General features: G+C 37.6%; 8 protein-coding genes across 11 annotated transcripts; 4 read left to right on the top strand and 4 right to left on the bottom strand.

The window, feature by feature from the left end:
- Nucleotides 1-6,592: 6,592 nt before the first annotated feature.
- LOC129578083 (5'-3' exoribonuclease 2 homolog) lies at nt 6,593-13,091 on the bottom strand. 2 transcript variants are annotated; one of them, XM_055466181.1, is made up of 6 exons: nt 12,802-13,091; nt 12,297-12,565; nt 10,495-12,230; nt 10,223-10,397; nt 9,690-10,027; nt 6,593-7,043 (listed from the first exon to the last, which is right to left on the bottom strand). In XM_055466181.1, exons 1-6 carry the CDS (start codon nt 12,874-12,876, stop codon nt 6,721-6,723), a joined length of 2,916 nt encoding a protein of 971 aa, XP_055322156.1. In that variant the 5' UTR covers nt 12,877-13,091; the 3' UTR covers nt 6,593-6,720. The 2 variants fall into 2 exon arrangements, with proteins under 2 accessions (XP_055322156.1, XP_055322155.1); XM_055466180.1 differs by having other exon boundaries at nt 9,690-10,030; nt 12,802-13,080.
- A 15-nt stretch (nt 13,092-13,106) lies between these two features.
- Nucleotides 13,107-16,979, top strand: LOC129578089 (transmembrane and ubiquitin-like domain-containing protein 2). 3 transcript variants are annotated; one of them, XM_055466189.1, is made up of 8 exons: nt 13,107-13,241; nt 14,352-14,591; nt 14,693-14,756; nt 14,849-15,404; nt 15,508-15,828; nt 15,958-16,166; nt 16,289-16,418; nt 16,517-16,979. In XM_055466189.1, the coding sequence occupies exons 4-8, from the start codon at nt 14,965-14,967 to the stop codon at nt 16,638-16,640; spliced, it is 1,224 nt and encodes a 407-aa protein (XP_055322164.1). In that variant the 5' UTR covers nt 13,107-13,241; nt 14,352-14,591; nt 14,693-14,756; nt 14,849-14,964; the 3' UTR covers nt 16,641-16,979. The 3 variants fall into 3 exon arrangements, with proteins under 3 accessions (XP_055322164.1, XP_055322163.1, XP_055322165.1); XM_055466188.1 differs by having other exon boundaries at nt 13,138-13,885; XM_055466190.1 differs by lacking the exon at nt 13,107-13,241 and adding an exon at nt 14,143-14,280.
- A 355-nt stretch (nt 16,980-17,334) lies between these two features.
- On the bottom strand, nt 17,335-19,887 carry LOC129578085 (exocyst complex component 6). Its single transcript, XM_055466182.1, has 2 exons — nt 17,920-19,887; nt 17,335-17,841 (listed from the first exon to the last, which is right to left on the bottom strand). The coding sequence occupies exons 1-2, from the start codon at nt 19,885-19,887 to the stop codon at nt 17,530-17,532; spliced, it is 2,280 nt and encodes a 759-aa protein (XP_055322157.1). The 3' UTR covers nt 17,335-17,529.
- On the top strand, nt 17,754-22,879 carry LOC129578086 (ATP-dependent DNA helicase Q1-like). The gene is made up of 7 exons (XM_055466183.1): nt 17,754-20,061; nt 20,128-20,403; nt 20,472-20,810; nt 20,885-21,001; nt 21,088-21,293; nt 21,398-21,657; nt 21,765-22,879. Exons 2-7 carry the CDS (start codon nt 20,187-20,189, stop codon nt 22,747-22,749), a joined length of 2,124 nt encoding a protein of 707 aa, XP_055322158.1. The 5' UTR covers nt 17,754-20,061; nt 20,128-20,186; the 3' UTR covers nt 22,750-22,879.
- Nucleotides 22,880-23,221: 342 nt separating this feature from the next.
- On the bottom strand, nt 23,222-23,906 carry LOC129579372 (uncharacterized). Its single transcript, XM_055469415.1, has 2 exons — nt 23,643-23,906; nt 23,222-23,576 (listed from the first exon to the last, which is right to left on the bottom strand). Exons 1-2 carry the CDS (start codon nt 23,792-23,794, stop codon nt 23,222-23,224), a joined length of 507 nt encoding a protein of 168 aa, XP_055325390.1. The 5' UTR covers nt 23,795-23,906.
- Nucleotides 23,907-24,032: 126 nt separating this feature from the next.
- On the top strand, nt 24,033-25,903 carry LOC129578091 (glucoside xylosyltransferase 2). Its single transcript, XM_055466194.1, has 3 exons — nt 24,033-24,319; nt 24,397-24,700; nt 24,791-25,903. Exons 1-3 carry the CDS (start codon nt 24,180-24,182, stop codon nt 25,463-25,465), a joined length of 1,119 nt encoding a protein of 372 aa, XP_055322169.1. The 5' UTR covers nt 24,033-24,179; the 3' UTR covers nt 25,466-25,903.
- A 96-nt stretch (nt 25,904-25,999) lies between these two features.
- Nucleotides 26,000-26,710, top strand: LOC129578093 (mpv17-like protein 2). Its single transcript, XM_055466195.1, has one exon. The coding sequence runs from the start codon at nt 26,000-26,002 to the stop codon at nt 26,579-26,581; it is 582 nt and encodes a 193-aa protein (XP_055322170.1). The 3' UTR covers nt 26,582-26,710.
- On the bottom strand, nt 26,641-27,488 carry LOC129578096 (transcription elongation factor 1 homolog). Its single transcript, XM_055466200.1, has 2 exons — nt 27,166-27,488; nt 26,641-27,048 (listed from the first exon to the last, which is right to left on the bottom strand). The coding sequence occupies exons 1-2, from the start codon at nt 27,279-27,281 to the stop codon at nt 26,916-26,918; spliced, it is 249 nt and encodes an 82-aa protein (XP_055322175.1). The 5' UTR covers nt 27,282-27,488; the 3' UTR covers nt 26,641-26,915.
- Nucleotides 27,489-27,747: the final 259 nt, after the last annotated feature.

The following is a 27,747-nucleotide window of genomic DNA, read 5'->3' as shown; positions in this document are numbered from 1 at the left end:
ATGTTTAAATACATTTCCAAGTATTTACATCGATCGACTTGATAAGAAGCCATGGTCGGCATAAATTGAGTGGGGGGGGGGAGTAAGGAGGGAAATCATGGTCGAGCTTTGATATGTCCCAATGACGCACAGATTCTGTTTTTCTTTTTCTTATTTGCTTTCAAAATTTCGAGCGGTTTTTCGTTGAATTCGTGCATACGGTAACAGTCAACACACGCCTACAATTTACAAGCGAATTGATTTTCGATCAATTTGTAATGTTGTCGGCAAGCGTACGCAAATCCAGTCGCCCATTTCTCTGGGTGATATTGAATGTGCGAGCAATTAGCAATGTTAAAAAGGTAACCACCGAGCTCATTGTGTGTATGTAATTCGTATGTTTTTGAATGGAATGGTTTTGATTTTTGTTTATTTTTCCTCATTGACCAATGTTTATATTGTTGATTAACGAAAGACGATGAACGAAAAAGGTGTCCCAAGGCACAATGAATGCCAACTGATTGGATGTAGTTTATTTATTTATTTAAACTGAAAAGTTCAGTTTAAGGCGAAGGTATTGTAATTTTTTACAACAGAAAAATTTTCGGCCTTATTCAACGGGTCTCTGAAAATGTGAATGTCATTCCCACTCGAATGCCCGAAGAATATGGGATTAACATTTCGAAAGCATTATGAAAATGTGAGAGGCAAATGGCAAAAATTACCTATGTGCGAACGTATTGAGAGAAAGAAATGAATAAGAAATTATTTAGGTGTGCCGGTTGACCACATTGGACTCATGCAAAGAAAGTTTCGTCCTGATTTGATTCCCTTCTTCTTCTTCGTTTCAAAATGAAAAAATAATATTGATCTGAGAATCAACAATTCATTTCGAGAAAAAAAATCGACAATTCTTTTCATTTCATTTTTTTTTTTTTTCACTCATGACTGAATTATTAAGATGCCCCGAGATGTTGCAGCCAGAGATGAAAAAGAACGAGAACCTTTCCCGCATGTGAATTGATTATGTAGACGCTGAAAATGTGCGATTCACACGAAAATCGATCTTTTGGAAATTATCATCGGCGAAACGACGAATTCAAATCTAGTAGTTGGTTCACATCATGCTATCAGAGCAATCTTTGGCTGCTCCTCAGGCGACTACTGCTGCTGCTGCTGCTGCTGCTACTACTACTTTTTTTGCCAACATACATTTCCACTAATTTACTCAATCGAAGTTAAGTGAATTCACAAATTAATTACACAAAGGGAAATCAAGGCAGCGAAAAGAAAACGGCGCAAGGAAATGAGCACACAAGTTGTTCATATTTTTGCTTGATAAAATATTCCTTTCCTCTCCCATTCTCTAGAAGGCTGACGGTGAAGAACAACACATCGAGATGTAGCTGGGAATAGCTCAGCCTTTGCCATTGATTATGAAATGCGTGATTGACGCAAATACTTCAACATGTACGGCTCCTTACGAACGAACGAACGACCGAGCGATTGAGTGAGTGCAAGGGAGAGAGGGAGAGAGAGAGAGCGAGACAGAGCGAACGAAAGAGCGTGCCTATGTCTGCGTGTACAAGATCCCAATTCATAATATGCTCATGCAGCAGCACGGTGTGTGTGCGCGCCTATGTACATATCAACGAAATTTTTTGCTGAGTAGCGCGAATATAACGAGAGTGTACAACAAGAGATCCCGTGGCGTATTTCTTAGCATGTTGTCTTTGTTGCTATCAGTCAGCGCATGAAATGCACACTGAAGTGATGTACGACACGTACGAATCGCAATTGAATACGAAATACAATATTGATCGTCCTTTTTTCGCTCTCTCTCTCTCTCTCTCTCTCTCTCTCTCTCTCTCTATCCGCTCACTTGGTGTGTTCACTCGGCATCTCTCAGTCCCAGCATCTCTATCGTTTACTTTGACTTTTTGGCCGATACTCTCACACGATTTATTCGACTGGCTCTAATGCGATGCCCTGAGCGATGAAATGCTTATTCTCTTGATGCTTTGTCACACCGCACCGATTAGAAGTCACCCAAAATGCAGTTGACTTTGATTTTTTTTCTCCTTATTTCACATCTAATTTTGGTTCATTTCGTCTTCGATTCACATCCCATCGTGTCGCATGCGGTCAGTCAACTGGAATTAAAATTTGGGTTACCAATTAATTTCTTTCTTTCCTCTCGCCGGCATTTCCTTATGAATTTGGCAAACTGTTTGAAAGCGAATTACACGCCAACATATTCTACGAATTAGTTGCATGTGTGCGGAATGCCGGACACATTATTTGTGGTGGTTTTAAAATATTTTGTGCCAAATGACCGATTATAATTATATGCGGCCGAGAAAAAAAAACATTATTAGGATGTAAATGAATCAATTTCAATTTTTCGTTTCAATGCACACACCAAACCTTAAATTGCAGTCTCTCTCATTCGCATACACGCATAGTTTGAGATCCCTCCGCAACAGATCTCCCCATGTGTATGTGTGAGACAGTATATTGTGGTCAGTTAAACATGTCAATTGCAGAAATGGTAAATTTTCCAACATTTATCCCTTTTGAACTATGTTCGTCTGCGTTTTCCTTTGTGACTTCATGTTGTTTACATTTGACTTTCAAGCTAAAGAATTTCCATTCAATTCGGTTCGACGAAACAAATGAGATTCTGGACGAAATGAATAAGTCGAACGAATTGAACGAAACGGGTTCGATAAAATCACAAAACCGAAGAATTGGTTTCTTTTTTGTGTGTGTGTACAGATTAGAACAATCTTCTAATCTCTATCGAATTTGAAATCAACACATTCTCATTCAGAAAATGTGAAGCCGAAAATTGCTTGTGGGCATAACTTCTTTTCTTGTGAAATCTTGCATTTAAATCGGATCAATTTGAAGCAACGGCAGGTTTATTGAAATTCCAATTTGCCGGACGACGCACTCCAAACAAAACACCTCCATTGAAAATGGATGCATTTCGTTACAACGAACATCACAGGAGGAAAAAAAACAGACACAGAGAGAGAATCCAACTCCAAAGCTATGGAGCACAATATAACCGAGGTGAGACCGTGTATGTGCGTAATATATGTACATAAATAAAAAGAATAATCGGGCACAAACAACAATTATTCACATGAGCTCATCACTCCCTTATTTTTATTTGCGTATATAAATACCATACATCGCACACACACACAAACACACACACACAGCCACACTAAGGTTTTTCACTCACTATCCAACCGATATTTTATCTGTATCATATTGGTCTGCAGACGACAGTCACCGAAAAAATGTTCGCCACCATAAAATTAATGCGTGGAAAGCGACACAGCGTCCATGCACTCAAAATGCCTTTGTTTGGATATTTTCAACTATTTTGGCAAATATTTATGTTGCATTTGAATGCTTCTGTTGTGGCTACTGTGGCTGCTGCCACTGCTGGTGTATGGTTGCCTTGGACACATGCTTTGGTGGGACATGGGCACAAATGACAGAGAAACGACATACACAGAGAGGGAGAAGGCGAGTGAGAGAGAGAGAGAGAGAAAAAAAAGAAACTTTCCCGTCAAACCAAATTTGTTACAATAACAAAATAGATAAGCCATAAAATATGGTATTTGCGCGCGTGTGGGTATATATGGATGCGCAATGTCGTGTACGACTCTATTTTTTTCTTACTTTCTCTCTCTTTCTTTCTCTGTGTTGGACAATAAGGGTGGCCAAATAAACATGAAATTTGTTGACCATACTATCGCTCGTCCATTTGTCAATGCACCAACGACGAAATGGAAACGAAAGGAAAGAAAGAAGGCAGAAAAAAATGCATATCAATTTATTTTGGCGTGCGTTTTACGGTTTAAATAAATACGACAATGGAAAGCGGGCGTTTCGGATTCTGCTGGCTTGTGTGTCTCTGTGAGTGTGCTGTGAAACTGAAACGAATCACTTCAATTTCGAATGAAATAAATATCCACCGGTTTTGTTACTGTTTTTTGTGTGTTTCCACTAAATTGCTAGATGATTTCTTCCAATTCAGAAGCTAGAAAGAATTCAAATGCATATTATAATGATAAAAACAGATGTTAGCTCACCTGAGCGAGAGAGAGAGAGGACCGTTCATCTCATTCCGTTCAAATCACGATTTATGTCCGACATATCATTTTCTAACTTCTGTTTTACTCGAATATGACGCGCGCGATTTCCGTGTCAGTTATCAACGCACATTATTTTTACCCCATACGAAACTAAATGCTATATAGCTTCATATGAAGATGAACAAAAAGTAAGACGAACACGAAACGAAATATAAATCAGTTGATACAGATATTGAAAGCGTTTGAGCATGAGGAGCAAAACCGTTATCATGTCCCGAATAAGCTGTTTTCCAAAAATCCCACTGGCTCCCAAGCAATTTATTCGAGCGCAGCTCATAAAATTTATATTGCCATTGAATCCATAGCAACAATTAGTTGCTTTGGCATTTTTTTCCCCTTTTGTGTGCATGACATAAATCTGTATTTTGAATCCAATTTCATTAGGAATTGTTTTCACGCTTATTTGGCATTATTTATCGAATTTAAAATAATGAATGAGCAAACGAACGAAACGCAGAGATAAAGTGAGAGATAGAGAGATGACGTAAGTTTGAATGGGAACAAGGTAGAATTCGACAAATCAAAATACGGCTTGTACGTAATCCTGTAATACCAGATATCATATTAAATGTAAGGATCTTCCTGCATATTCGCACTCGCATTCATTCACTTGCGTTGGTAGGTGAAAGTCGTTCTCGTTTGGTATTTGTTGGAGGTCAAAGCGATATATATGTGTATGTACATTTACATATATTGACTTTTGCCTAACATTAACGGTTCGTTGAAAGGTATGCGGTAAATCATATCAACTGATTTTTCCGCGAGATTAGATACCAGTTCAGGTAAATTCTTCGATCGTTTTCATCGTAATTGGATTCTTAGGCTCCGACTAACACACACTCACAACGATTTTGAATTCGATGGGCTAATGCAAATCGCACATTCAACGCATAATAAATTTTATAATCGTAAACAATCAACATTAAGTGATTTGCATGACGAAATACAAAACAAAAAAACACGAATTGTTTGAAAAATTGGGAAATTAGAGTGGTCGTTGCAACAATAGTTGGTCATATTAATGCTACTGAACAAGTAACCCTCTCACTTGTGTAGATTGATCGAATGCTAAATAAAATATGCGGACAATAAACTAATAATTTGGAAAGGCACTCGAGAAAATCAGCGCAAATATGTCGCATTCAAATGAAAAATTTCAATTGTACCCAGCAATTCGGTGGACATTTTGTGTTAGCACTCTGCTCTTACTTTCCGTTATTATGCGCTTCACTTCCAATCTCTTTTCTTTTTCATTCACTGAAATTATTATTATTATTTTGTTGAAATTTTTCGTATTGTATTTATTTGCTCCAGTTTCTTACGATGGTATGAGCATTTGACTCCCTTGCATTGAAAATCATTCACAGCGCCGCCAAACCCGCAGCCGACGACCCGGCACAGAGTGAGAGAGCGTGATGAAAAAAAAAATGAACGCAGGAGGAAAATCTGAGAATAAAGACAGATTATATAGCCGTATGCGAGTCATAAATTTAAAGTGGACACTTGAACCAAAGAACAATAAATATCGAACATATTACAAGTACCTGATGGAAAACAATTGTTCAAAATGCATTTTTATTATGCGTATGTGTTTGTGTGTGCGTTCAATATGATCGTGACGTTGAAAACGCCGATACGTTACACATATTTTGCTTCTTCTTCAATTCCTGCCATTACCGGGGGGTTTCCACCGGGGTTCTCTATTTTTTTCACCGTTAAAAATAACGAAATATAAGTGAAAAAAAAAACTGCACACGACATCAAATAAAAGCAAACCGTGCTTCTTATTTGCAAAAAGAGTTGGAGTGATGGTGAAACAGCGATAGAGACAGCGAGCGACAAAAATTAGGAAGCCAGCGATAGAGAGAGCGTGTGAGAGAATGAGAGCGAAACAGATTTGTAAGAATATAAAATGCTGGAAGAAGCCGAAGGGATGCCGGAACAAATCAAGTCACAATGAGAGCGCAAAAAAATGCGCCGGTAAACATACACACGTACGTACGGCATGCACACACACACACACGCACGAGAAGGGGAAAACAAAGGCTGGAAATATAAAATTCAGTTCGATAGCTCTTGAAGTGCCTTCGAATGTGCGGCCCTTTGTTTTTTTGACTTAAAATGTCATGCAAATTCAGAATTTTCTGTTGTTGTTGCTGTTGATTCCTGATCTCCATCATATGTCGAATCAAACACTAAATAATACGAAAAGAAAAACCTTTCAGCATTTCCAACCTCGGTCCGAGTTTACTGGGAAAAAAATCGCACAAACTAATCAATTGACATTGAAGAGAGAAAAAAACGACGAAAAAAAATCCACTGAAGAAAATTCGTCAAATATTAAACAAACCAAACAAAAAAAAAACTCGAAATCAAATGACTTGTTATGAATATTTGATTGCATGTTTTGTCAGTGAAGGAAAGAAACACAAATTGGATCCGGGAAATTCTAATATCTTGTGATGAAATTGTTGCATTGTTTATTAAAGATATTCACATTGATAGTTGATAAACACAATTGCATTTTTACAATTTCCAAAAGAAAAAAAGAGTAAAAAATTTGTATCTAACGCCAGTAGCCACCTCCACTGTTGTTGTTGCCGCCGCTGCCACCGCCACCGCCACGGTTACCTTGCTGATTTCGATTGAATCCACCGCCATTATTTCCACCTTGCCCATAATTATTGTTGGGCCGTTGTTGATACGGCTGGAATCGATTGTTGCGATTCTGTTGCTGGAAGTTTCCTTGCTGATTTTGCCGATGGTATGGTTGATTGTTACCCTGATTCGAGTAATTGTTGAAATTGTTCTGATAGCCTCCCTGGCGATTCTGTTGATAATTACTGTTGTTGCCGTGGCCCCTTTGTGGATTGTAACCACCACTGTCATCTAATGAAAGAAAGAAAAATAACATGAAAATGCTATAGATTTAGTGGACATGCTAGCTAAACGGTTTTCTTTTTCTTTTGCATCAATCTATTTATTTCGAAAAAAAAGAAAGTGAAAATATTACATTGTTAAAATGTCAATCTTGTGATTGCTTGCATTGAACGAATACGCCCTTCAAATGAGTTCATATTCTTCGTACAAAACACAAGAATGAGTTGCATTTTTAAATTGCCACTTTCTTTATCATTAACGGTTTGTAATTTGTTCGGAATTCATTCGCTCATTCAAGTTGAAATTCATGTTATCATTCGAAGAAAAAAAAATGCTTGCCTGATTACTTGGGAGAATGGAATGAGAGTGGGGAAAGGAGAGAGAGAAAGAGAGAGCAATAGAGCGAGATTTAAAGCGAAAAAGATGGCATGGAAATTCACTGGTAATTATGCATCTTGGATGTGCGATCGTAGACACGAAAAATCGGCATGTTGAATTAATGAAATGAGAAACATGTCGTCTACTCGTGCACTTGTATATACCATGCCAACTATGCACATTCTATATCTATCGTCAAGTCATGCATTTCATTGAGCGGGCGCACACAAACCGTAGCCATTGCCACCACCGTCGCTGCCACCACCGTCATCAGCACATCCGTGCAAATTTTAATGCTGTAAATCGTCATAATTCCACAACTTTGAAATCAAATACTAGAGCACGTACGAAATTTTCGTTTTGTAATAGCAATTATGAATATCCTCGGTCTTGTACTTTAAGCATAAGAAGACTGTGCTATACGCTGTGTTTTCCTCGATTCGAATGGGAATGATGAACGAAGAAGAAAAAAAAACACACACACACAGCCACCCACATATGCATACAACTCGATTTTTGCCACCTCCAACCCTGCAGCACTTGGAACATCATGGTTTCGAACTGGATTCGGGCATGATTTCAAATGAAAAGTACTAATTTTCGATTCCTATTAAATGTATTGCAAACACTTTTTGTCTACATCCGTTTCGCTCAGGAACACGGATGAATAAACTAGCACTACCTGACTACGATGGGTTTGACTACGATTTTCCAGTGTTGCTGCACGAAACATATGCAATCATGCACTAATTTGCGGTAAACTCTTAGTTTCTTCCTATGATTAGGAGCTAAGTAAAATACATGCATATATAGAAATTCATGCGAATGAATATCTGAGGAACGTGCACATTGAAAATTTTGATAGCAATTTCTTTGCTCTGTGCTTGTGTGTGTGTGTGTGTGTGTGTGTGTTCATTATTGTTGCTGTTGTTTTAATTACATTCAATATATTTCAACAAGATGGCATTGGATTAGTTTCGAGCGAATCATCTTCCCGACGGTAAGGCTAAAATAATTATCTCTCAGGCTATCATTTGCTTCAACTTGAGTTAGATAAGCGCTATTGTTGAGTTGGGTGGTAGTTTTTTTTGTTATGTTTCTATATTCTTTCCTTCTGGGAGAGAGATGAAGATAGAGAGACCATCGTTCAATTGTGTATCCTTGAGACCGAGTGTTTTAAACTGAGAAATGCACTTTTATAAAAATATCACAACAATGCCAATAATTCAATCATAGATAATAATGATAAATTATATCGGTACTCATTTGGAAATCATTGGCATCAAATCACATGACCCTATCTCTGTGCGGGTGAGTTGTTTTGTGGGCGCGCGCACGAGATCTTTTTAACGGCATACGCAAAAACAGGCGAAATGAAAAACAAAAATCAATTACAGATTTTTCTTCCTCTGTGACCGACAAATAATCCGACTTGGTGATGACAAGAACCATCATATACAGAGTGCGTGAGTGTTATGAGAGATATAGAGCGAAATCGGAAATTAGGCTCTTTCAGTAGGATGTTCGGATATTTTCCATTACCGAATGCCACCAAACGAAAACGGAAAACAATAAACTTATCATTTAAGGGTGCGAAAATGTCATACACCAAATTATGAAATGTGAACTAAAGAATATTTACCCAAACATAAATACACAAATACACAGACGCAAAACGAGAGAGAGAGAGAGCATATTCGGTATATATTTGATTTGGAGGCACGCGACACTTTTCATACCGAACAATAAGCTGTAAATCATTTTGTGCATCGTTCGTTGTGTGTATGACGCGTATAATTAGGGCACAATAGCATATCAAATTAAATCATAACAAGGCCTGGACAGTGTTCAAAACATTGCCGCTATTTATTTTTCTGTTTGCTCCCGTCCTTAGCTAGCGCATTGGCTCTGTTTTTTTTTGTGTGTGCCTCGATTAACCATGAAAATTGGCATATCTGGCGGTGTATGTGTGTGTAAATTGTACACAGTTCACGAGATCACATTAGGTTCATTGAATGTCTACCGTCGCTGTATGCGACGAGCATTTTATTATCGATAAACATATAATTACAAATACAATAAAAACAAGATGTAAAAAACCACATAAACACGCACACACTTTTCCTACAGCCTTGAGGAAAATGAAATTAGCAAATCATTTTGCCGCGGTTTGATCGATGAATGTGAAAAATAACAATATAATCTTGCATAAGTACATTCAACTTTGAATCAGATAAAATCGAATGAAAACAAAAGTGAACTGAAAATGCTACTCACTGTGTCTATTGTAGCTGTTTGGTGGCGCAATCGTGGCAAAGTTTCTGTTGTCATTGTTGTGCTGTTGCTGTTGTTTGTAGCCACCTGAATAGTGATTGACCATACGATGGCCAGCATCACCGAGTGATGCTTGTGGAAAGTTACGATTGAAACCAATTTGTGGACGATAATTTGATGGTCTACTCTCTGGTGCGAGTACATTCGGCGGATCAATCGCACCTGGTAGTTTTTTTGCTTCAAAGATGAATCCGTCGGCATACTTTGGATCACGGAAACATATCGTTACAACTTTATTGTTGTAAACATCGTCAAGGCCATAAATAGGCGACTCCAATGTACTGCTTATTTTTTGAAATTTGAAAACGAAAATTGATTAATAACTTGGATTTGAAGTAAGTACGAAATTAACATTCATCCAAAATGAGAATTGATTTGCAAGGAAAATTGACTTTTTTTCGTTAAGTTAAATGAATTTGATTCTGAAATCAAAACCAATCAATCAATAGTAAATCGTTGTTGCGCATTATACTCACTCTTCTATCGACACATTCTCCTCAGATAGCAAAACCATTCCCTGCACGCCATCAATACAAATGGTCGTCTCTTTTTTCGGATCAGTTTTCTTTTTATACAATGTAGTTATTTGTGAATATCCCTTGTTGGCTGGACCCACATACAATCGGTCTTCACCTCTCTGATTACGTTTCACTGGAATTGAAAACAAAAATGAAAGCATAGACATTAATATTTGACGATTCAGAAACAAACAAACAAAATAAAAACATTATCCATTGCCATCCATTACCTTCTTCAGGAGTCAGTAGTTTATAATACGGTTCAAGCGCTTTGATTAATCTTTTTTCGTCGACAAAAGGCAGTAAAGCAACACCTTGCCATGCAAATTTCTTGCCATTCAAATCAATCTTAAAGTCTTCTGGATAAAAGTCGATGATTGTTGATTCGGGATCTGACATTAGTGTAGCCCATGGCCTTGGCACATGAACGCTGCTCGCTGCTGGAAAAACGCCCATCAATTGCTCCAGCGGATTGAATGGTTTTGTATTTTTCTCAAATTGTGTGGATAAGCCGGCAATGTGTATGAAATCAGAAGCGAATGGAGCGTAATGATACGGGAAATACCAATTCCACGATGCACAGCCTTGATAATAATACTTGAGCACCCAACACAAACCGCGGACGTATTGCAATGCGACGGAATAACGGAACTGCAAGTTATCTGGTCCCACATCGAATTTCGATTCATAGTATCGATCTTTGAAGCCCGCTTCCCACAAGCGTACCTCATCATTTGCGTCAGGATCTTCCTCCTCGGCCTCTTCTGCTTCCAATTTGGTGGTTTCGTCGGCACCCTCATTATCCTCAGCATCGTCATGCTTTCGTTTTCGACTGCCCGATGGTTTTGCCGCCTGTGAAGCGCTGCCATCATTTGGCTCCAGAAACTTTTCCAATTCGGATTTTTGATCGTTTTGCAAATCTTGTCGACGAATGTTTGCGATTTCATTTCGAATATTCGAAATTGATTGCGGTTTGATGCCTTTGCCCAATTGTGTCGGTGCAAATTGCGAATTGTGCATGTTTTGAAAGTTTGGTGTGTCTGGTTTTCGTTTCTTATTGGCTTTGTTACGTTCACGGAATTGAATCTCACGCTTTTGTCGTTGTGTAAAAATGTCGTCTTCAACCATTCCAAGGTCACGTAAAATCATTTGAACACGCTCCAAATTGACTTCGCCTGAATTCGTCAAATAGCCACTGGTTTTGTATACACAATTCTTGTATAAGTTGATTAAACGATCAATGGCTCCTTCTCGAATTTCCAAACTCGGTAAATGTGGCAGAAAATCGTTACCAACAAAGAAACATAAGAACACCCAATCGTCAAGCACACGCTCAAAATCATATTGAAACGGTAAATTCGGCATTTGCAATGTTCTCCTCAAATACTCTTTGAGCACCGACAAACGAACAAAAATGAATTTCACCTCGGATGCGGCTGCTGCTGCCGTTTCATTCATTGTGGCCGGCATCAAACCTTCACAGCTGCTCATCTCATGGCTGGTCGAACCACACACTTCGCATGGCCTTGGTTTGTTGGGCAAAAACTCTTCACGAATAATCGTAAAGTTTGGTTCATGTGTAGCTAATCCAAGCATAATCAAATCAGCATCAGCACCACACAGCACATGTTGTGTGTTTGGATCGTGATTTGGTTGACCACGTTGTCGTCGAATGAAATCCATAATCTTGTGTTCACCTTCGCCCGGCACACTAGCATCGGACAAAAACACTTTCAATCCTTTCCAGGCCGGATTATTATTCAAACGATCGTGAACGTAGTAGTGTAGGCACTTGCTCAATCGATCCATGAACGGAGTACCAGGAGTAATACAATTCGAATCAAAGTGTTCACCCTTTGGCTTCTCTGGTGGCACAATGGCACCTACCGAAAGTAATTTCTCTTTTATCCGTGAAACTTCCAATTGTTTTTCTGCTGTTTCTTTTGAAGCTCGAAAACGACGAGATCTAGATCAAAGGTGCATTTTTTCATTAATCACAAAACAAATAGTCGATATCAAACCAATTACTCACCTTTGTTGATTCATTTTAGCACGTGGTGCAACTCCGTCAATGGCCATGTACAAAACTTTGCGTGGTCGAACAATGTTGAATAGTCGATCGATGCACTCGAAGATGGCCACCATCATTTCGTCTTCATTTTTCGGTGCCGGTTTGTCTTCAGGATGTGTACACGGATGAATGATACCGTTCATGTCAAGATAAAGATTATCAAATTCGATTCCATTAGGATTTGGCAGTGATGCATCTTCCGGAACCCATTTTCCATCAGGTCCTTCAATCTGTAGCAAAAAAATTGGAATTATTTGGGTTTTGGAAACATCGTTAACAGCATTAACATCATATTTAAATGTGTTTGTGAGTGAACGAAACAATAAAATCATGCACAAAAGGTGAGGTAAACAAATGATGCTTTGATAAGTAAATAACATTTACAATCAACACACACACACGCACTCTGAGGTTATGTTTATCATTGACGTAGGGAATATATTACAAATTGAAATCAAATTTATACCTTATTTTCAACACATTCGATAATAACGCTTGGATATTTTCTACTTAACCAGCGAAAAAATGCTGGAACTCCCATCGCGATTTGTCGAGTTGTACAAATTTAGTTCAAAATATAAAAATTGCTACAAATCGACGAGATGTTCCAAAATGCACAAGTTTGAAGCTTCACTTTAATTTTGTGTATTGGCATATGATTTCTCAAGTAATCACACGTGAAGTGTCATTCACAATGCAAGTGAAATTTTCCAATGCTCACTTCGAAAGTGGTGTCCCTATCGGTAAACAGAAAAACTGTCAAAACAATAGAGTTGTACGATAATAATAACAACTGTATGTACTGTTCGGAAACGAAATTAGCGTGCAGTTTGGGACAAGTGAAAAGAAAAATCAAATTGTTTTAAAATTGATGGTCATCTGGTTCATTCGCACAAAAGCAAATGGGTAAATATTCCAATAATAAAAAAACAATTAATCGAAACGAAAAATGCATAGCGTTTGCCCGAATTTCATTTTATCTGTGCAAAGAAAATGTCTTAAAAATGCCCGTGTTGCTGCTGCTACAGTTGTTTGTTCGCATGTAATAGTGTGTATGACAATTTCTTGTGTGTGGACATGCATATATGTGCCCCGTTTTTAATCAATCAGAATGTCTACTTTACATACGTATGAGAATTGAAAACAGAGAGTAAATTACTTGGTGGCATCAGTTTCGATTCAATCAATCTGTTTTTTTTAAGTATTTTATTTCGGAAATTTACTTTATGTAGTATAAGATAAGTGTGTTGTTTGAGCATTGCATAGAAACATTGCAAACGGTTGATATCATTTTTTGCCATATTTCGACATTTGACAGTCGAAGACAGAGAAAGAAGACCACCAATCGCTTACAAATGAGAATAATATACAGAAAGTGCTACTTCTGACTTGTTTTGCATTTGTTGTTTTTTATTTCGTTTGGATTCGTTTCTCGCTATCTCGCACTCGCTCACTTTCCGATAGCCAATGAAAATACACAAACACTGAAATCTTATATATTCGCACGTCAAAAACGAAATTACCTCGAAATGGGCAAATAACAGATATAGGTAAATTCAATTATATTATATTTTAGATTTTTTTCGCGTTTTATTGCGTACCAATTTCATTCGATATCCACATTGAAGTGTTATTGAATTTTGATGGAAATCACAATTCGTATTTTGTGCCTCGATTCGGCGGTGTGCTTGTGTGGTGTTTCGTGTGATACGCATTGTTTGAAAAATACCAGGCACTTCGTGCACTAATTTATTCGATGTTGTACAAGTCGTTGAGAGTTCAAAGATGCGTCTTTGAATTGCGGACATATCGAAGTGACACACGATTTGTGTACCGCAACTAACATCAAAACTGAAATTACTGGAAACGAAATTACGGTTTCACTGTGTTACTTACGTTGTGTTTTCAGTATTTTTTAAGAAAAAGAAAAGGAACAAGTAGAAATGTTGGTGTTGTAACCTTGTCATCGTATACGTGGCTTCATACAATAACAAGCACACAATTTTCTTTTGCTAGGACTGATATGATCACCAAAGCGACGGATTTTTAGTGACAACTTTGATTAACCCAGTGGATTACCGGCAAACAATAGCCCCCGTTTTGCAGAGTAGTCCCCCTTGAGATGTTCACCAGGACAGCTGTATAGGGATTTTCAATTGTAACTCATACCAAATTGTCGACCGAAAATTTAAAACACACACAAAAGCATAACACATCACAGATTGGACCGAATTGATCGGGTTTCGATGCATTTGGGTAAGAGATCGTCATTTATTCATGAGTATCCAATAGTTTTTTTTATTGATTTTAATTAGTGATTTGTTCCTTTTTCTCTTCTTTGTCTTCGACCAAACTAGACCAAGCCAAAATTCAGATGGTTTGCGCAATATGATAACTGTAAATGCCGTCAAATTGTTGAATGTATGTCACACAATCTATATTTTCGAGAAAAAAAATTCGCCGACATAATCATAATAATTTTGAAAAAAAATTCAATTTTTTCCAATGCTTAGTAAAAAAAAAACTCCATAACGCATCACCGCATCACATAAGCAGAGGGAAAGGCAGAACAAACGAAAAATCGAAGTGGTAACAATCATTTTTTCGATCAGAAGAAGGACAGAGGAAAATGTCAAGGATTGATCCAAGCACAGTTTTACCGGTCTTAGATGAGGTTTCGCATACAACATTAGTGCATTTTTTAATTGGAGCGCTTATCATCTACATAGCGTGGCGTTCGACATTTGTGCGGCATGAGGCTCGTAACATACCATATAGACAGCGAACGGTTTTTATTTTTAATCCACAAACGGGCGACTTTCAACAGCATTCCCTCGGGCTATTGCTAAACAATTTGAACAACAATTTTGCACAAACAACACCAACATTCGAATCGATATTGGATGAAATGAACGGTATCACCTATCAATCGCCACCACAAACCGATGAGAACATTGACGATTCCGTGATTGAAGAAGAAACACAAGAAATTATCCGAGAAATGGACAGAGAACCAAACAGCTTATTTGAAAATACCAGCGGATTGCGCAATCGACGAACGAATACGGGGTACTTGATTTCAAATGATTTTGTTTTGACATTTTGCGTTTCGTCGACGTGTCCTCTGTCCCTGATTAATATAAACGAAATTTGATTGTCTTATTCGCTACAGAAACAACAACAACACTAGCAATACTAATAATAATGTCGATCAGAGGAGCCCATCACCAGACACAGATACAGTGTTAAGCTCCTTAGCCAGTAGTAGCAGTAGCAGTAGTTCAACATCCAGTGGTACAACAAGTACGCCAACTACAGTGGAAGAAATGGCAGAATCGACATCGGTTGCGGTAGATGCAGAGAATACGAGCAGTGCATCAAACGAAGCCACTTATTCCAGCAGCGATGAAATCACTATCAAACTTAAATATTTAAACGACGATTTGAAAATCGTCAAGGCCAGAACTGGCGAACCAATCGGAGATTTCAAAAAGTACGCTCTAACATTCCATTCTTCTTCTAATTTTCTCATTCACACCTTTCGCTATCTTCTGTTTATTCTTTGATTTCAATGCGATTATTCATTTTGTCTAATTTCTGTGTTTCTTTGTTTTCAATACAGACGAAATTTCAATGAAGAATTGAACGCTCAAAAGCTGGTTCGTTTGGTATTCAATGGTCACGTCCTACAACCAGATGCAAAAACAATTGCTGCATGCGGCTTATTTGATAATTGCGTTGTGCACTGTTTAATTCATAATCCTCGACCAAACGTTGTCACCGAGCCCAATCCATTAGCAAATAATCAGCCAATACCACTAGTAAATGAGGGTATGCACGCAATCGATACACTATCACCGATTATTTAGATACACTTAAAAAAAATTATTTTTAAATTAATGTACTGAACTGTGGTTAACTTGTTTTTTGATCTCTCTTTACAATTGATCTAGGCGCGGCTGAACAAATGGGAATTAACAATCTAATGAATTCGAATCAAAATCGCAATCGAAATACACAACGCTTGCTGAATCTGAGTTTGTTTTTGATATGTCTGTCAGTGATAATATCATGGTTTTTCAGGTAAAATAAAAATTCCCGCTCGTCATGTTATCATTATTCTTATAAGAATTTCCACATTTGCTTCTCTTCACTTATTATTGCATTTGGTTTACTTACAGGATTCAATATTTTCAACTATTTTCATGGTATTCAACCGTTGGACTAGTTCTACTTACAACATTTTTCCTCGTCATAATCCCCTTGATATTTTTGATTGAACGCGAAATATTTAGAAATTTATAAGTATTAATGGTGAGGAAAGAATATGGAGAAGAAGAAGCAAGAAAAAGAACTTTGTGAGAGATAGAGATGAAATTGAAAAAAGAAAAGTGGGAAAACTGTGTAAATATGACGAATGGAACCAATTAAAATCAAGAGATTTTCAAACACATGCGATTTAAAAAAAAAACATTAAATAAACGTTTAATTACTATTGATGATACTTTCTCACGCAAAACATATATGCAACACACATTACATTACAGAAAAAAACGTGTATGAAAGAAAATTGTATATTTTTATTTATTTTGAAGAATTTCAAGCGATTTAATAAAATTACTAAAATGTTAAAATTATTTTCAATTTCAAATGTTCATTTTTCTTCAGTTCTTTCGATTTCTGGCCATTTCGAGAATGAGACTGACCTGCCGTTTATTCTCTCGATTTTTTCCGTAAATTGGATAGAGAAAAAAATTGAGCAAACGGAATAAATTTAAAAAATCGAAGTAAATATAGAAAATGTAGCCTGGAAAAGAAATGACGTAAACCCAAATAAAATAACTCTGTCCAACGCATTTTTCAGATTGAAACTTCATTTGAAAGTTGGTGAAAGCCCATATATTGACTTATAAATTGCCTAATAGACAAGAGTACTTGAGAGAAATTACCAAAACAACGATAACGTAATAAAAGAAATGAAAAAAAAAACTCGTTAAGATTCGATAACCATTTGATTAGTTGTGATAAGTTTTATTTGCTTATTTATTAACAGTTAACATAGGAAATGTTTAGATTATTCATTTAAATTATTGCCAAGCAAGAAGCCATTTGATGAAAACTAATAGCGATATGAGAATTGAGCCCGATAGATATGATGACGGAAACAACGATGTCTTATCGATCGGCCAATTGTTTAATTAACCAATTGTTTTAGTTGTTTTAGTACCGTTTCCCATAATTTTTTCTTGTCACGTTCAGATTTTTTCAGCACGGAAAAAACATTCTTCTTATCCGCTTCGCGTATCTTCTCCAAGACAACGATAATGGCTTTTGGTTGTACTAAATTGTAACGATTATCTGGTTTGCCATAGTCGCTTAAGTAAATACTCCACTCTTCTGAGATTAGAAGATCTAATAGTTGACGTAGTTCTGCAAAATAGGCGGACGCTTCATCGACTTTGAGTCCAGGCACCGGATCTGTTCCCGCAAATACTTCGCATTGCATCTGTTGAAGACAGAGAAAAAATATTTTGTTAAAAAATAATAAATCACGACTCATCATTGTGTGAAAGAAAAGTCTTACCAAATCAAGGCTAATTTGTTGCAGAGCACCGGTTGATATCTGGCGCACGTCATCGCTCAGCAGCAGTTTGTAGAATGAGTTTGCGATGTGTTCACAGGCTTTCTTACACGTGACTTGTGCCACATTTGGCAATAGATACGAGAAACTTTGGAAGGTGCTTTGCAAAAAGGCGATCATATCGGTGATGAATGGTGATGCATGACCCTTTGGATCGGGCAAAAGCCAGTCGTAATTTTCGAGCTCTTCAAAGAATTCATCCAATTTTGAACACAATTTGGCGGACACTTGCATCTCTGCTTCGGCTCGTGCCACTTGAAACATGGCCGATGGTGCTTGTTTGATCTCCTGTTGCGTTCCCGTCATTTTGCACACAAAATCATCTAAAAATGGGCCGGCTTTCTCCAAGTACTGTGTATCGATGATAATTTGTACGACTTGCATCAGCGCTAGACTAGGATTTCGGAAAATGGCCGATAGACAACCGCTGAAACTGCGTGTCAACAGCAGATTTGCAGCTTTCCGTACCATTGCCGCTATTTCATTCGGTGACAGGGTTAATTCTTCCGAAAATTTCATGCATGCATACATAAATTCCTTGGCTTGATGGTAGACCTCGGGCACCATTGTTGAAAATGGGAATTTCTTTGGGAATGGCTGTACCTCCAATTGCTCCGAATGGAATGGGAAACGTTCTAAAACTGCATCGTACTGCTCTTGATCATGAACTTGAAGTGGCAAATAGTCGCATTTGTTGAGAATTTCACGGAATTCGTTGACCCATCGCTGCAGCAAGACCTCATTATAATGATCTCTCATTTCCAGTAGCAAGTCCCATAATTGTGACACCGTATAGCCGTATGTTTTCAGTGTTGTAATGCAAAGCATAATCAAATTTTTGATACGTAGCAAAATATTTGGGTCAGTACACGATGATGAGCTCATGCTAAGAACGTTCACAGCACGCGATAATGATGACGACCACAAATCGTCTAAATACGAACGATTCACAACGTCGCCAGCTGTGTTCATTACATGATCTTCGACGATAAAGAAACCAACAATTGAGTATATATAGTTTTTGTACGCCTCCAAATTGTCGTGCATCGCTTGCGGTGCCTGAAGAACTAATTTTGCTTGATCACGTCGTTGTTTGCGGTAATCCTTTTCAAAGTACTCCTTGTCATTGAGCACGGTGTAAATGTGAAGGCATCGATAAATGGGTGAAAAATCGATTAAATCTTGTGCAGACAAATCGTCCTCGTCGACGGAATAGTCGTCGTTCGAGCTCATCGTCGTTTTGTACTCACTGATAATTGAGGTCAAATCGCGTTTTTGATGCTTTTTCGTGTGTCGCATCGCAACTTCACCGATTTTCGGCGAAAATTTTCGGATATTCTCTAAAAACTCACGGAAATCCTCTTCGGACGATTGTTTGATTTGCTCTTTGAGCTTTGGAACGGCACTTTTCATCTGCGATGCAAAGCGATACTTATCCATTTTGGGCAAGTGTTCACTTTCGAGAATCTCTAGTGTTTTTAGTGCTGGATAATATCGTTTCTCTTCCACTTGCTTCAACAATTTTGTGAAACACTCAAGCACCGGCAAACAACTGCTCAGCGCATCAATTGTGTTTGCAATGTTGCTTTCGATTTTCCGTGCTCGCACCAAATCTTTTCCTTTGGCCAAAACACCTGTTGATGCTTTGCCCAATGTATCGTCCAATTGCATCACTTCCTCATTCAAGTTGTTGGCCTGTGTTCGTACATGCAACAGCTCTCGTATCGAATCAATAAATCCCTGATAGTAGAGATTGCAAATCCGTTCGATGTCCTTATCATGCGACCGAATTCGGGCCTCAATTTGATCCGAGAGTATATCATTTGAGTCACTTTCAAGAATTGAACGAAATGTCGGCCCCCAATTATCGTCCACCGCTTCGATGTCCTGTATCGATGGTATATTCGCCATATCGCAATGTCAACCACTTATTTTCTAAGCACTAAACCCGAATTTGTACAAAGATCAACAAGAAAACTTTTGCTTCCTGTTTAATAAACATAGAAAATAACACCTCCTAATTGTAAATGTCAAAATACAAACGAACCCTATCGGAAGCATTGACATCAAATCCGCTGGTTGGCCGTATGTAAATAAACATAACCTTAAAATTAAATTAACTTTTCAATAACAAACAACATTTGTTTTTAGTTGATTGCATGCTGAATACCTTTTACCTTACTGTTTGAAATTGGATTTGTGGCAGAAAAATGTCGGCCGACATCAGGCAACTGAAAGAAGCTGCTCGCGATGAAAGTCTCGACGCGAAAATGAAAAATATCCTCGCCGATATTGCAGCCATCGACGAAAAGGCAAAACGATTAGCCAAACAACGTGAAAAACTCATGATGAGCTATGAAGCACTCAAAGATTCCAAACTCATTCGAGATGCAAAGACTGTCATTTTGGACAAAGAATGGGAACGAGGTGAGTGATTTTCAATTCAGCAGCATATAAATCGATTGATACAGTTTAGTGTTACTTTATTCCTGCAGAAAATTTTGAATGGTCATATCGGTTGAGAGAAACCATGACGAATGTGTTCAAATTAAAGGACTTCCGACCGCAACAATTGCAAACGATCAACTGCATTTTGGCAAAGAAAGACGTCGTCATGATTGCACCAACGGGCGGCGGAAAGAGTTTGTGCTATCAATTGCCTGCAATGCTAGCCGATGGTTTGACCATTGTTATTTCACCGCTGATTTCACTGATGGAAGATCAAGTGTGGTCACTGCAAAAGTATGCTATAAATGCTGAACTCCTGTGTTCTACAACCGATAAAAATAAAAACAATACAATTCTAAAGCAAATGGCAGATGGAAAAAACACATGTAAGCATAGAGACTATGTTATGGGCGATGTTTGGCTCTTGAAGAAATTTGAATTCAATGCCTGTGATTTTTAGGTCCATTCAAAATACTCTACGTAACACCTGAACGTCTGGCCAAAAGTAAACGATTTATGAACGCGCTGCAGAAATGCTATGAGGCAAAACGGCTACATTTGATTGCCATCGATGAAGGTATTTAGAAATTTTGTGTTCAATGTTTCATTTTCAACAATCCCATCAATTTTGAAAGACTAATCAAAATCCATTCACGGTTTCAGTGCATTGCATCAGCCAGTTTGGAAATGATTTTCGTCCGGATTATAAATTTTTAGGTGCATTAAAGACAATGTTCCCCGATATACCATTTCTTGGTGTAACGGCAACGGCCACGACCAAAGTCATTCTTGACATACAGAAAATGTTGAATTTGCAACAGCCAGTCGTGTTGAAAGCGGAATTCAATCGACCCAATCTATATTATCACGTATGTTTGTGCACATTTTGCCGTGACATTTAACTATTTCTTCTGAAGAATTTCCTCTCAAACATTCATTATTTAAGAAAAAATAACAATTTTCCCCATTTTAGGTGATGGATAAACCAGACGAAAAGAAGCAATGTATTGAGCTGTTAGTTGATCTTCTGACCAACCGATATGCTGGTAAATCGGGCATAATTTATGCGTTTTCAATTGCCGACACCGAAGAAATCGCTTCCGAATTAATACAAAGAAATCTAAAAGTTCGACCGTATCATGCTCAGCTCACGAATGAACGTCGCACAATAGTGCATCAAAAATGGCTGTCGGGGGAGATCCAGTGCGTAATTGCAACGGTTGCATTTGGAATGTGAGTTGTTGTTGTTTTTCTCTCGTCCAAATCTAGTTTCTTTTATCACTTCAAAAATTCTAAAATTAACATTATCCACGGTTTGATAAAATGTCGATTATTTTCAGGGGCATTGACAAGCCAAATGTCCGTTTTGTTATTCATCACACAATGAGCAAAAGCATGGAAAATTACTATCAAGAAAGTGGACGAGCTGGCCGAGATGGGAAGAGAGCCGAATGCATACTGATGTACCGAAGTGCAGATATCGCGAGAATTACAACAATGGTATTCACCGAACACACCGGCCTAAGCAATGCCTATCAAATGATCCAATTCTGTATCGATGGCATCAGCTGTAGACGTGATCTCATCAGTAGACATTTTATGGATGTGTGGAGTAGTTCGGCTGTATGCAACCGAATGTGTGACCGATGCAATCACCAAAATAGCATAAAGCCACTGAAAATGAACATCACCGAACACTGTCTAGCCCTGTACAAAATCATTGATTATGCCACAAGCATGGATGTCAAACTGACCCATTTGAAATTGGTCGACTCATGGTATCAAAAAGGTAAAACCAATCTTCGATGTAAAGATATTCCGGTGCCAAGCTTCGAACGAATAACTGCCGAACAAATGGTCGCCAATTTGCTCATCAAAGGCTATTTGAAAGAGGACTTCCATTTTACTGCTTACACAACGTACAGTTACATCAAAAAAGGTGACAAAATCGCCGATGGACACGATCGAATAATTTTCTATGGTGCACGCGTTCTGCTGTTGCCAGAACGTGGTCAATTTCCAAAGAAAGAGAAAGAAATTAAGAAGGAGAATGGCGAAGAAAGCGTTTCTGTGACGGATTCAGATGCTCCACCAGCAAAAAAAGTGAAGAAAGAAAAGAAATCAAAAAGCAATGCCAACAGCAGTAGCAGTCACAGTGAACCTGAATTAAATGTTTCGATGAACAACTCAAAGGACGAATCAAGCCCAAAAAAGAAGAAGAAAAGCAAACATGAAAAGAAACGACGATCCAGATCGGATTCATCAGAAAAGGGCGATGACTGTGTCATTCTCGTCGAAGGCAGCGATGTCATCGAAATTGACTAAATTAGAAATGTAGCCCATAGATAATAAGAGAATAAGCCCATAGATAATAAGATATTGAAGAATCTATGGCTTGAACAAATGTCCAAATAAATTTATATGAATGTCAGTACTCACTGCTGCGCCTAATTTATTTACAGTTTCACAAAGAAACAGTGTTTTTTTTTACTTCTACGCTAGATTTATTATGATAGAAAAGAGAAGTAAACAAAAAATCTTAAGTATTTCTTCTTCAACGGAATTTTTCAAGTCGAGCGGTTCCATGCGGCCGTTTCCATTTATTTCTTTGTGGACGGACTCGTCGATGGGTTTGAACTGGCACGAATTTATGAGGCAGATGCATTGCCCTGGCTATAAATGAGCTTTTGGATTGTATTCCTAAAAATGAAAAAAGGACGTCCCTTTAAGTACCTCGCGAAATAGCATGTAATTATAAAGCCGAAAATAGGGAAAAAAATTATTACCTCGATGATGTTCACAGCGGCATTTGCGATTCGAATGTTCGATCAAATGCAAAGATTTTTGCTATTGTGTGCTTGTCCTGACTTGTCACGCTTGCAATCACAACGAATATCTTTCGGATAAATTTGCAATGCTTTTTAGTGAATTCGATAATCACTTCATCGGTATTTGGAATTTGTGTTGTTGATTCGTCGACCAAACTATTTTTGTACGGGGATTCCATTTCAAACTCAGCAGCACCGTCATTTTTATACAGCTCCTTCTTCACATTTAAACTTTTTCTAGCAGATTCCAATCGTTTGATACCATTGTTCAACACGGTCAACACCTTGTCCAAATCTTCTTTATTCAGACGTATTATTTTTGCCCTGAAAAAGTACAGATTAATATTCTGGGAGAATTAAATGCTGATATAAGTATTTTAAATGACTTACGCAATGAATGCACAAAGAGTGTGGATTGACGAAACGGCATTTTGAAACGAATTTATTATTGGCGCCGTCGGTGACGGTTTTTTTACTCTTTTTCCCTTTGATGTATCCGATTCTTCGGAGTCCGATTCAAATGATCGTTTTTCTGCAGACATTTCAATAAAAAAATTTCAACAAATTGGGAGTTTTTGGTTTATAGTGATGATTGGCTTGGTTTGAGCGTTTCGAAGCACCTGCTTCAAATATTGACGGCTGTATAGTGAAGAAGAAAAAACGTAGAGATACTTCTCCAAACCGTCAAATGAAGTTGAATAATTGAAATGGGTCTGGTAAACAAAGGAAAGTGTTGCCCAATAATATCGTTTGATGCATCTGGTCAGACTGTTTTGTGTGACACTTGGTGCAGTCAAATGAAGCAGATGTAAACTATTTGATTTTAATTGTGTTTTCAATTTATTGTTTACACTAACTGACTGAGTAGGAAAAACGCTTAATTGGATTCGATGAAGAAAAGACAAAGAAGCGAAAAATCATTTAAAGATGCGTCTCAAAAAGCCGATAGTCTATATTTTGACAGTTTTTTCATTATGTTTAATCCTAATGTACATAAAAAATAGACATGTAGAAATAGATTCGGAGACAACAAAGAAAAATGCAGTTCAAACAACTGTATCGAATTCGTAAGTGTAATTAAGAGAGGATTTCACAATAAATTTTTCGGCTTTGTAAATCAATGTAATTTCATGGATAATTTCAGAAACAATACCGTGCCAAATTCCGCTGAAATCGTAATTGTGGTTGTATCATGTGGAATGCGACAACAAGAAACACTCAATCTGTTGAAATCGGCGATAATATTCGGATTTGAACATCGGCTAAAATTCGTTCTAATGACTGAAGATAATTTGATGGCTGGCTTCCGTGAAAAACTTGAAGACTGGTCCAGCATTGCGAAAACTAAATTTACATTTGAAGTGCTTCCATTGATTTTCCCGAAAGGAAATGAAGCCGAATGGCGGACTCTGTTCAAACCATGTGCAGCTCAACGGCTTTTCTTACCTGTAACTAACTGATTTTACTTTCCAATCGAAACCCATTATCATTCCAACAATCGTTTTATAATCATTTTCGGTTCTAATTTCATTTTTAAGGCCATTTTAACCGACGTGGACTCGGTGTTGTATCTAGACACAGACACATTGTTCGTGTCACCCGTTGGCGATGTGTGGAAGTATTTCCGTGATTTTAATGCAACACAAATAGCAGCTTTGTCACCGGAGCATGAGGATGCAAACGTTGGCTGGTACAATCGTTTCTCAAGGCATCCATACTACGGAAAATTGGGCGTTAACTCCGGTGTAATGCTCATGAATCTCACACGAATGCGTGAATTCAAATGGAATTTGTACATGTTGCCATTGTATAAAGAGTACAAATTGAAAATCACCTGGGGTGATCAAGATCTGATAAATATTCTATTCGCATACTATCCAGATAAATTGTATGTCTTCCCGTGCCAGTTCAACTATCGGCCGGATCACTGTATGTACATGAGTGTTTGTGATGCACCAAATGGCATTCAAATCCTACATGGCAATCGTGGCTATTTCCATTCCGAGAAACAACCCGTTTTCAGTACAATATATCGATTGATCGAAGAATATCAATTGGGAACCGATGTCTATCGAAATCTTGTGGCTCCGCTTGAATCGGCATTGTCCAGTGAAGATATACAGCACACAACTTGCGGCAAAATTTCCGACAAATTCCTGAAAATGTTCAAGCAAACATTTAAAGAAAATATATTTTACTATGATTCCAGTTGACCAATGTGTGTGACACATTCCAAAAATGACCACCGACACGGTGTCTTTTTTTATACATGTAACCGTTTTTACTATTTGTAATTTATTATCTCCATTTCATTGGGATTGATATAAAACAAAAAATTAACTTTATAAAATGTTTCAAACATTAGAATTAAGGTAAAAGGAATGTCCTTTAAAAAAAAAAAGAAAAATAATAATCAAAAGTATCTTGATTAAGGAAGGATATTTTTAACTGAAAACCCCTTTTGAACACCGTTTGTATATAAGTGTCAGCATAGACTTCAAAATGTGTGGTTAGGTTTATACGTTTTCATATCATAGGTATTTATAATTTAGTTATTATACAACTGTACTTCAGTATTGATTGAAATGTTGTATTGTTCAAAGGACAACTGACTATCAATAAAAAAAAACCATCCCACCTATCAAGAAAAACACGACATTCCGGTGAATAGTTTTTTCTTGGACAATTCAGAAAAAAATTATAGTTTATTCGATTAATACTCGTAAACCGTAGAGAAACTATTCAAAATGAAGTATTTTATCAAAAATTTAACCGATGCCATGTTCAAAAAGTACTTATTGACAACGAACATTGTGTCGTCGGGCATTCTCATGTCAATCGGTGATGCCGTATCACAGTATGTCGAACGAAAAACGTTAGTTAAACATGAAGAGCATCAGAAATTTCAGTTTAATTGGTCACGAAATGGAACAATGTTTGTTGTCGGCGCTCTTCAAGGCCCAATGCACCACTATTTCTACGGTTGGTTAGATGGGAAATTCAGTGGAGCAACACTTAAACACTCAACTATCAAAATTTTATTTGATCAATTTGTCATGTCACCAGCATGTATTGTGATGTTTTTCTATTCGGCCGGCTGGATGTACAAACAAACCACCGATGAATGTAATCAAGAACTGAAAAGCAAATTTGTCACCGTCTATATTGCTGATTGGATGGTATGGCCATTCGCACAATTCATCAACTTTTACTACCTACATCCCAAGTATCGAGTCATTTATGTCAATTTTGTCACAATGATGTACAATGTTTTCTTATCCTATGTTAAACACACCGATGTCGAATCTCTAAAATACTTCAAACATTGACAGCTGCAGGAAGACAAAACCAAAAAGTCATGTGATACACAAATAAACCAAACATGTCATTCTTGTGATTATTTTATTTATTTGTGATATATCAAAGAGGATCAAAATAAAATCAAGTTATCTGAATTATTCGCATTTGGTTTTCATTTTTCGCGTTTCTATCAATGTTTAGGTTGATCTGTGTCAATTCGTTTTGCGTAGCTGATTCTTAAATGCCATTTTTTTTTCGTTTTCTCTCTTTATTCTTAGGACTACTGTGTTTATATGTTTTTGCAATGAATCGCGTCAAAGAATGAAAATGCGGAACGTTTTTGAATGGATGTTGGTCGGTCGGTTAGTTTGCAGTTTCACAAGCATCAACCCAACAATTGTATACATCGATGGGCTCCGATAAGAAATTGATTTCCGTCTGATACTCCTCCGAACAAACACGACACTGTATTCGCGCCGAATTTCGACTTTTATCCCTGTAAAATACAACACAAAGAATGAACACCATAATCAAATTTCATTGGAAACTCGGTGTTTCTGTCTTGCCGGTAATTTTCATCACCGGGCGCATAATTCCAATGTACGGCACTTACATTTTTACTTCGCAGGATTTTTCGTGATTGCAAAATGGACAGTTGAATTGTGTGTCAAGTGGTTGAATTGCCTTTCGTTTTGGCGGTGGCTTATTCTTTGCCTTTCGTCGACCCATCTTTGATGCTTTTGCACGCTCGAATCGCTGCCGATATTATTCTAAATATAAAAATCGCTTTCGATCGCGTTCAATCGAAAAATTTACCACAAAATTCACGGTAACAAACTAATTAAACTTTAAATATGGTTTTTTTACCGACAGAAGATTGTTATTGATCGCTGTTGTAAATGCAAACAAATGCTTGACGCGCTACGCGGGCCCAAATGTCAAAATTCACCACACACACACACACAATCAACATACACACGCACACATTTACGACATTCACGACTGTCGGATTAGTCGAACAAATGACAACTCACCAAGTATTCGAAACAAATCCCACTGAATTACAAACTCAGGTTCGTGAACAGCACAAATCGTTGCTATTGGAAGCACAAAATGCGAGTAAATTGTTGGCCGCCGTTGATTTGGTCAATCATCATATGAATCAATTGGAAATTGGTGCTGAACGACTTAAGAG

This window comes from Sitodiplosis mosellana, unplaced genomic scaffold, assembly GCF_009176505.1.
Source record: "Sitodiplosis mosellana isolate CC-2019 unplaced genomic scaffold, AAFC_SMos_1.0 Smas_scaffold_6226, whole genome shotgun sequence".
Taxonomy (NCBI): Eukaryota; Metazoa; Arthropoda; class Insecta; order Diptera; family Cecidomyiidae; genus Sitodiplosis; species Sitodiplosis mosellana.
Note: the sequence above shows the minus strand (reverse complement) of the source record. Positions and strands in the feature narration are given on the sequence as shown.

Bases quoted from the DNA above. Each gene is read 5' to 3' on its own strand.
- LOC129578083 (XM_055466180.1), bottom strand. From the start codon at position 12,876: ATGGGAGTTCCAGCATTTTTTCGCTGGTTAAGTAGAAAATATCCAAGC. The intron at 12,566-12,801 runs GTATAAATTTGA...TTTTTGCTACAG, and splicing joins TCGAATGTGTTGAAAATAAG to ATTGAAGGACCTGATGGAAA. The intron at 7,044-9,689 runs GTGAGTAGCATT...TTCTTTCATTAG, and splicing joins AAACAGCTACAATAGACACA to ATGACAGTGGTGGTTACAAT.
- LOC129578096 (XM_055466200.1), bottom strand. From the start codon at position 27,281: ATGGGTCGACGAAAGGCAAAGAATAAGCCACCGCCAAAACGAAAGGCA. The intron at 27,049-27,165 runs GTAAGTGCCGTA...TGTATTTTACAG, and splicing joins AAATCCTGCGAAGTAAAAAT to GGATAAAAGTCGAAATTCGG.
- LOC129578091 (XM_055466194.1), top strand. From the start codon at position 24,180: ATGCGTCTCAAAAAGCCGATAGTCTATATTTTGACAGTTTTTTCATTA. The intron at 24,320-24,396 runs GTAAGTGTAATT...GGATAATTTCAG, and splicing joins CAAACAACTGTATCGAATTC to AAACAATACCGTGCCAAATT. The intron at 24,701-24,790 runs GTAACTAACTGA...TTCATTTTTAAG, and splicing joins CTCAACGGCTTTTCTTACCT to GCCATTTTAACCGACGTGGA.
- LOC129578089 (XM_055466189.1), top strand. From the start codon at position 14,965: ATGTCAAGGATTGATCCAAGCACAGTTTTACCGGTCTTAGATGAGGTT. The intron at 15,829-15,957 runs GTACGCTCTAAC...TTTTCAATACAG, and splicing joins CCAATCGGAGATTTCAAAAA to ACGAAATTTCAATGAAGAAT. The intron at 16,167-16,288 runs GTATGCACGCAA...CAATTGATCTAG, and splicing joins AATACCACTAGTAAATGAGG to GCGCGGCTGAACAAATGGGA.
- LOC129578085 (XM_055466182.1), bottom strand. From the start codon at position 19,887: ATGGCGAATATACCATCGATACAGGACATCGAAGCGGTGGACGATAAT. The intron at 17,842-17,919 runs GTAAGACTTTTC...TGTCTTCAACAG, and splicing joins AACAAATTAGCCTTGATTTG to ATGCAATGCGAAGTATTTGC.
- LOC129579372 (XM_055469415.1), bottom strand. From the start codon at position 23,794: ATGTCTGCAGAAAAACGATCATTTGAATCGGACTCCGAAGAATCGGAT. The intron at 23,577-23,642 runs GTAAGTCATTTA...GTACTTTTTCAG, and splicing joins ACTCTTTGTGCATTCATTGC to GGCAAAAATAATACGTCTGA.
- LOC129578086 (XM_055466183.1), top strand. From the start codon at position 20,187: ATGTCGGCCGACATCAGGCAACTGAAAGAAGCTGCTCGCGATGAAAGT. The intron at 20,404-20,471 runs GTGAGTGATTTT...TTATTCCTGCAG, and splicing joins GGACAAAGAATGGGAACGAG to AAAATTTTGAATGGTCATAT. The intron at 21,002-21,087 runs GTATTTAGAAAT...TCACGGTTTCAG, and splicing joins TTTGATTGCCATCGATGAAG to TGCATTGCATCAGCCAGTTT.
- LOC129578093 (XM_055466195.1), top strand. From the start codon at position 26,000: ATGAAGTATTTTATCAAAAATTTAACCGATGCCATGTTCAAAAAGTAC.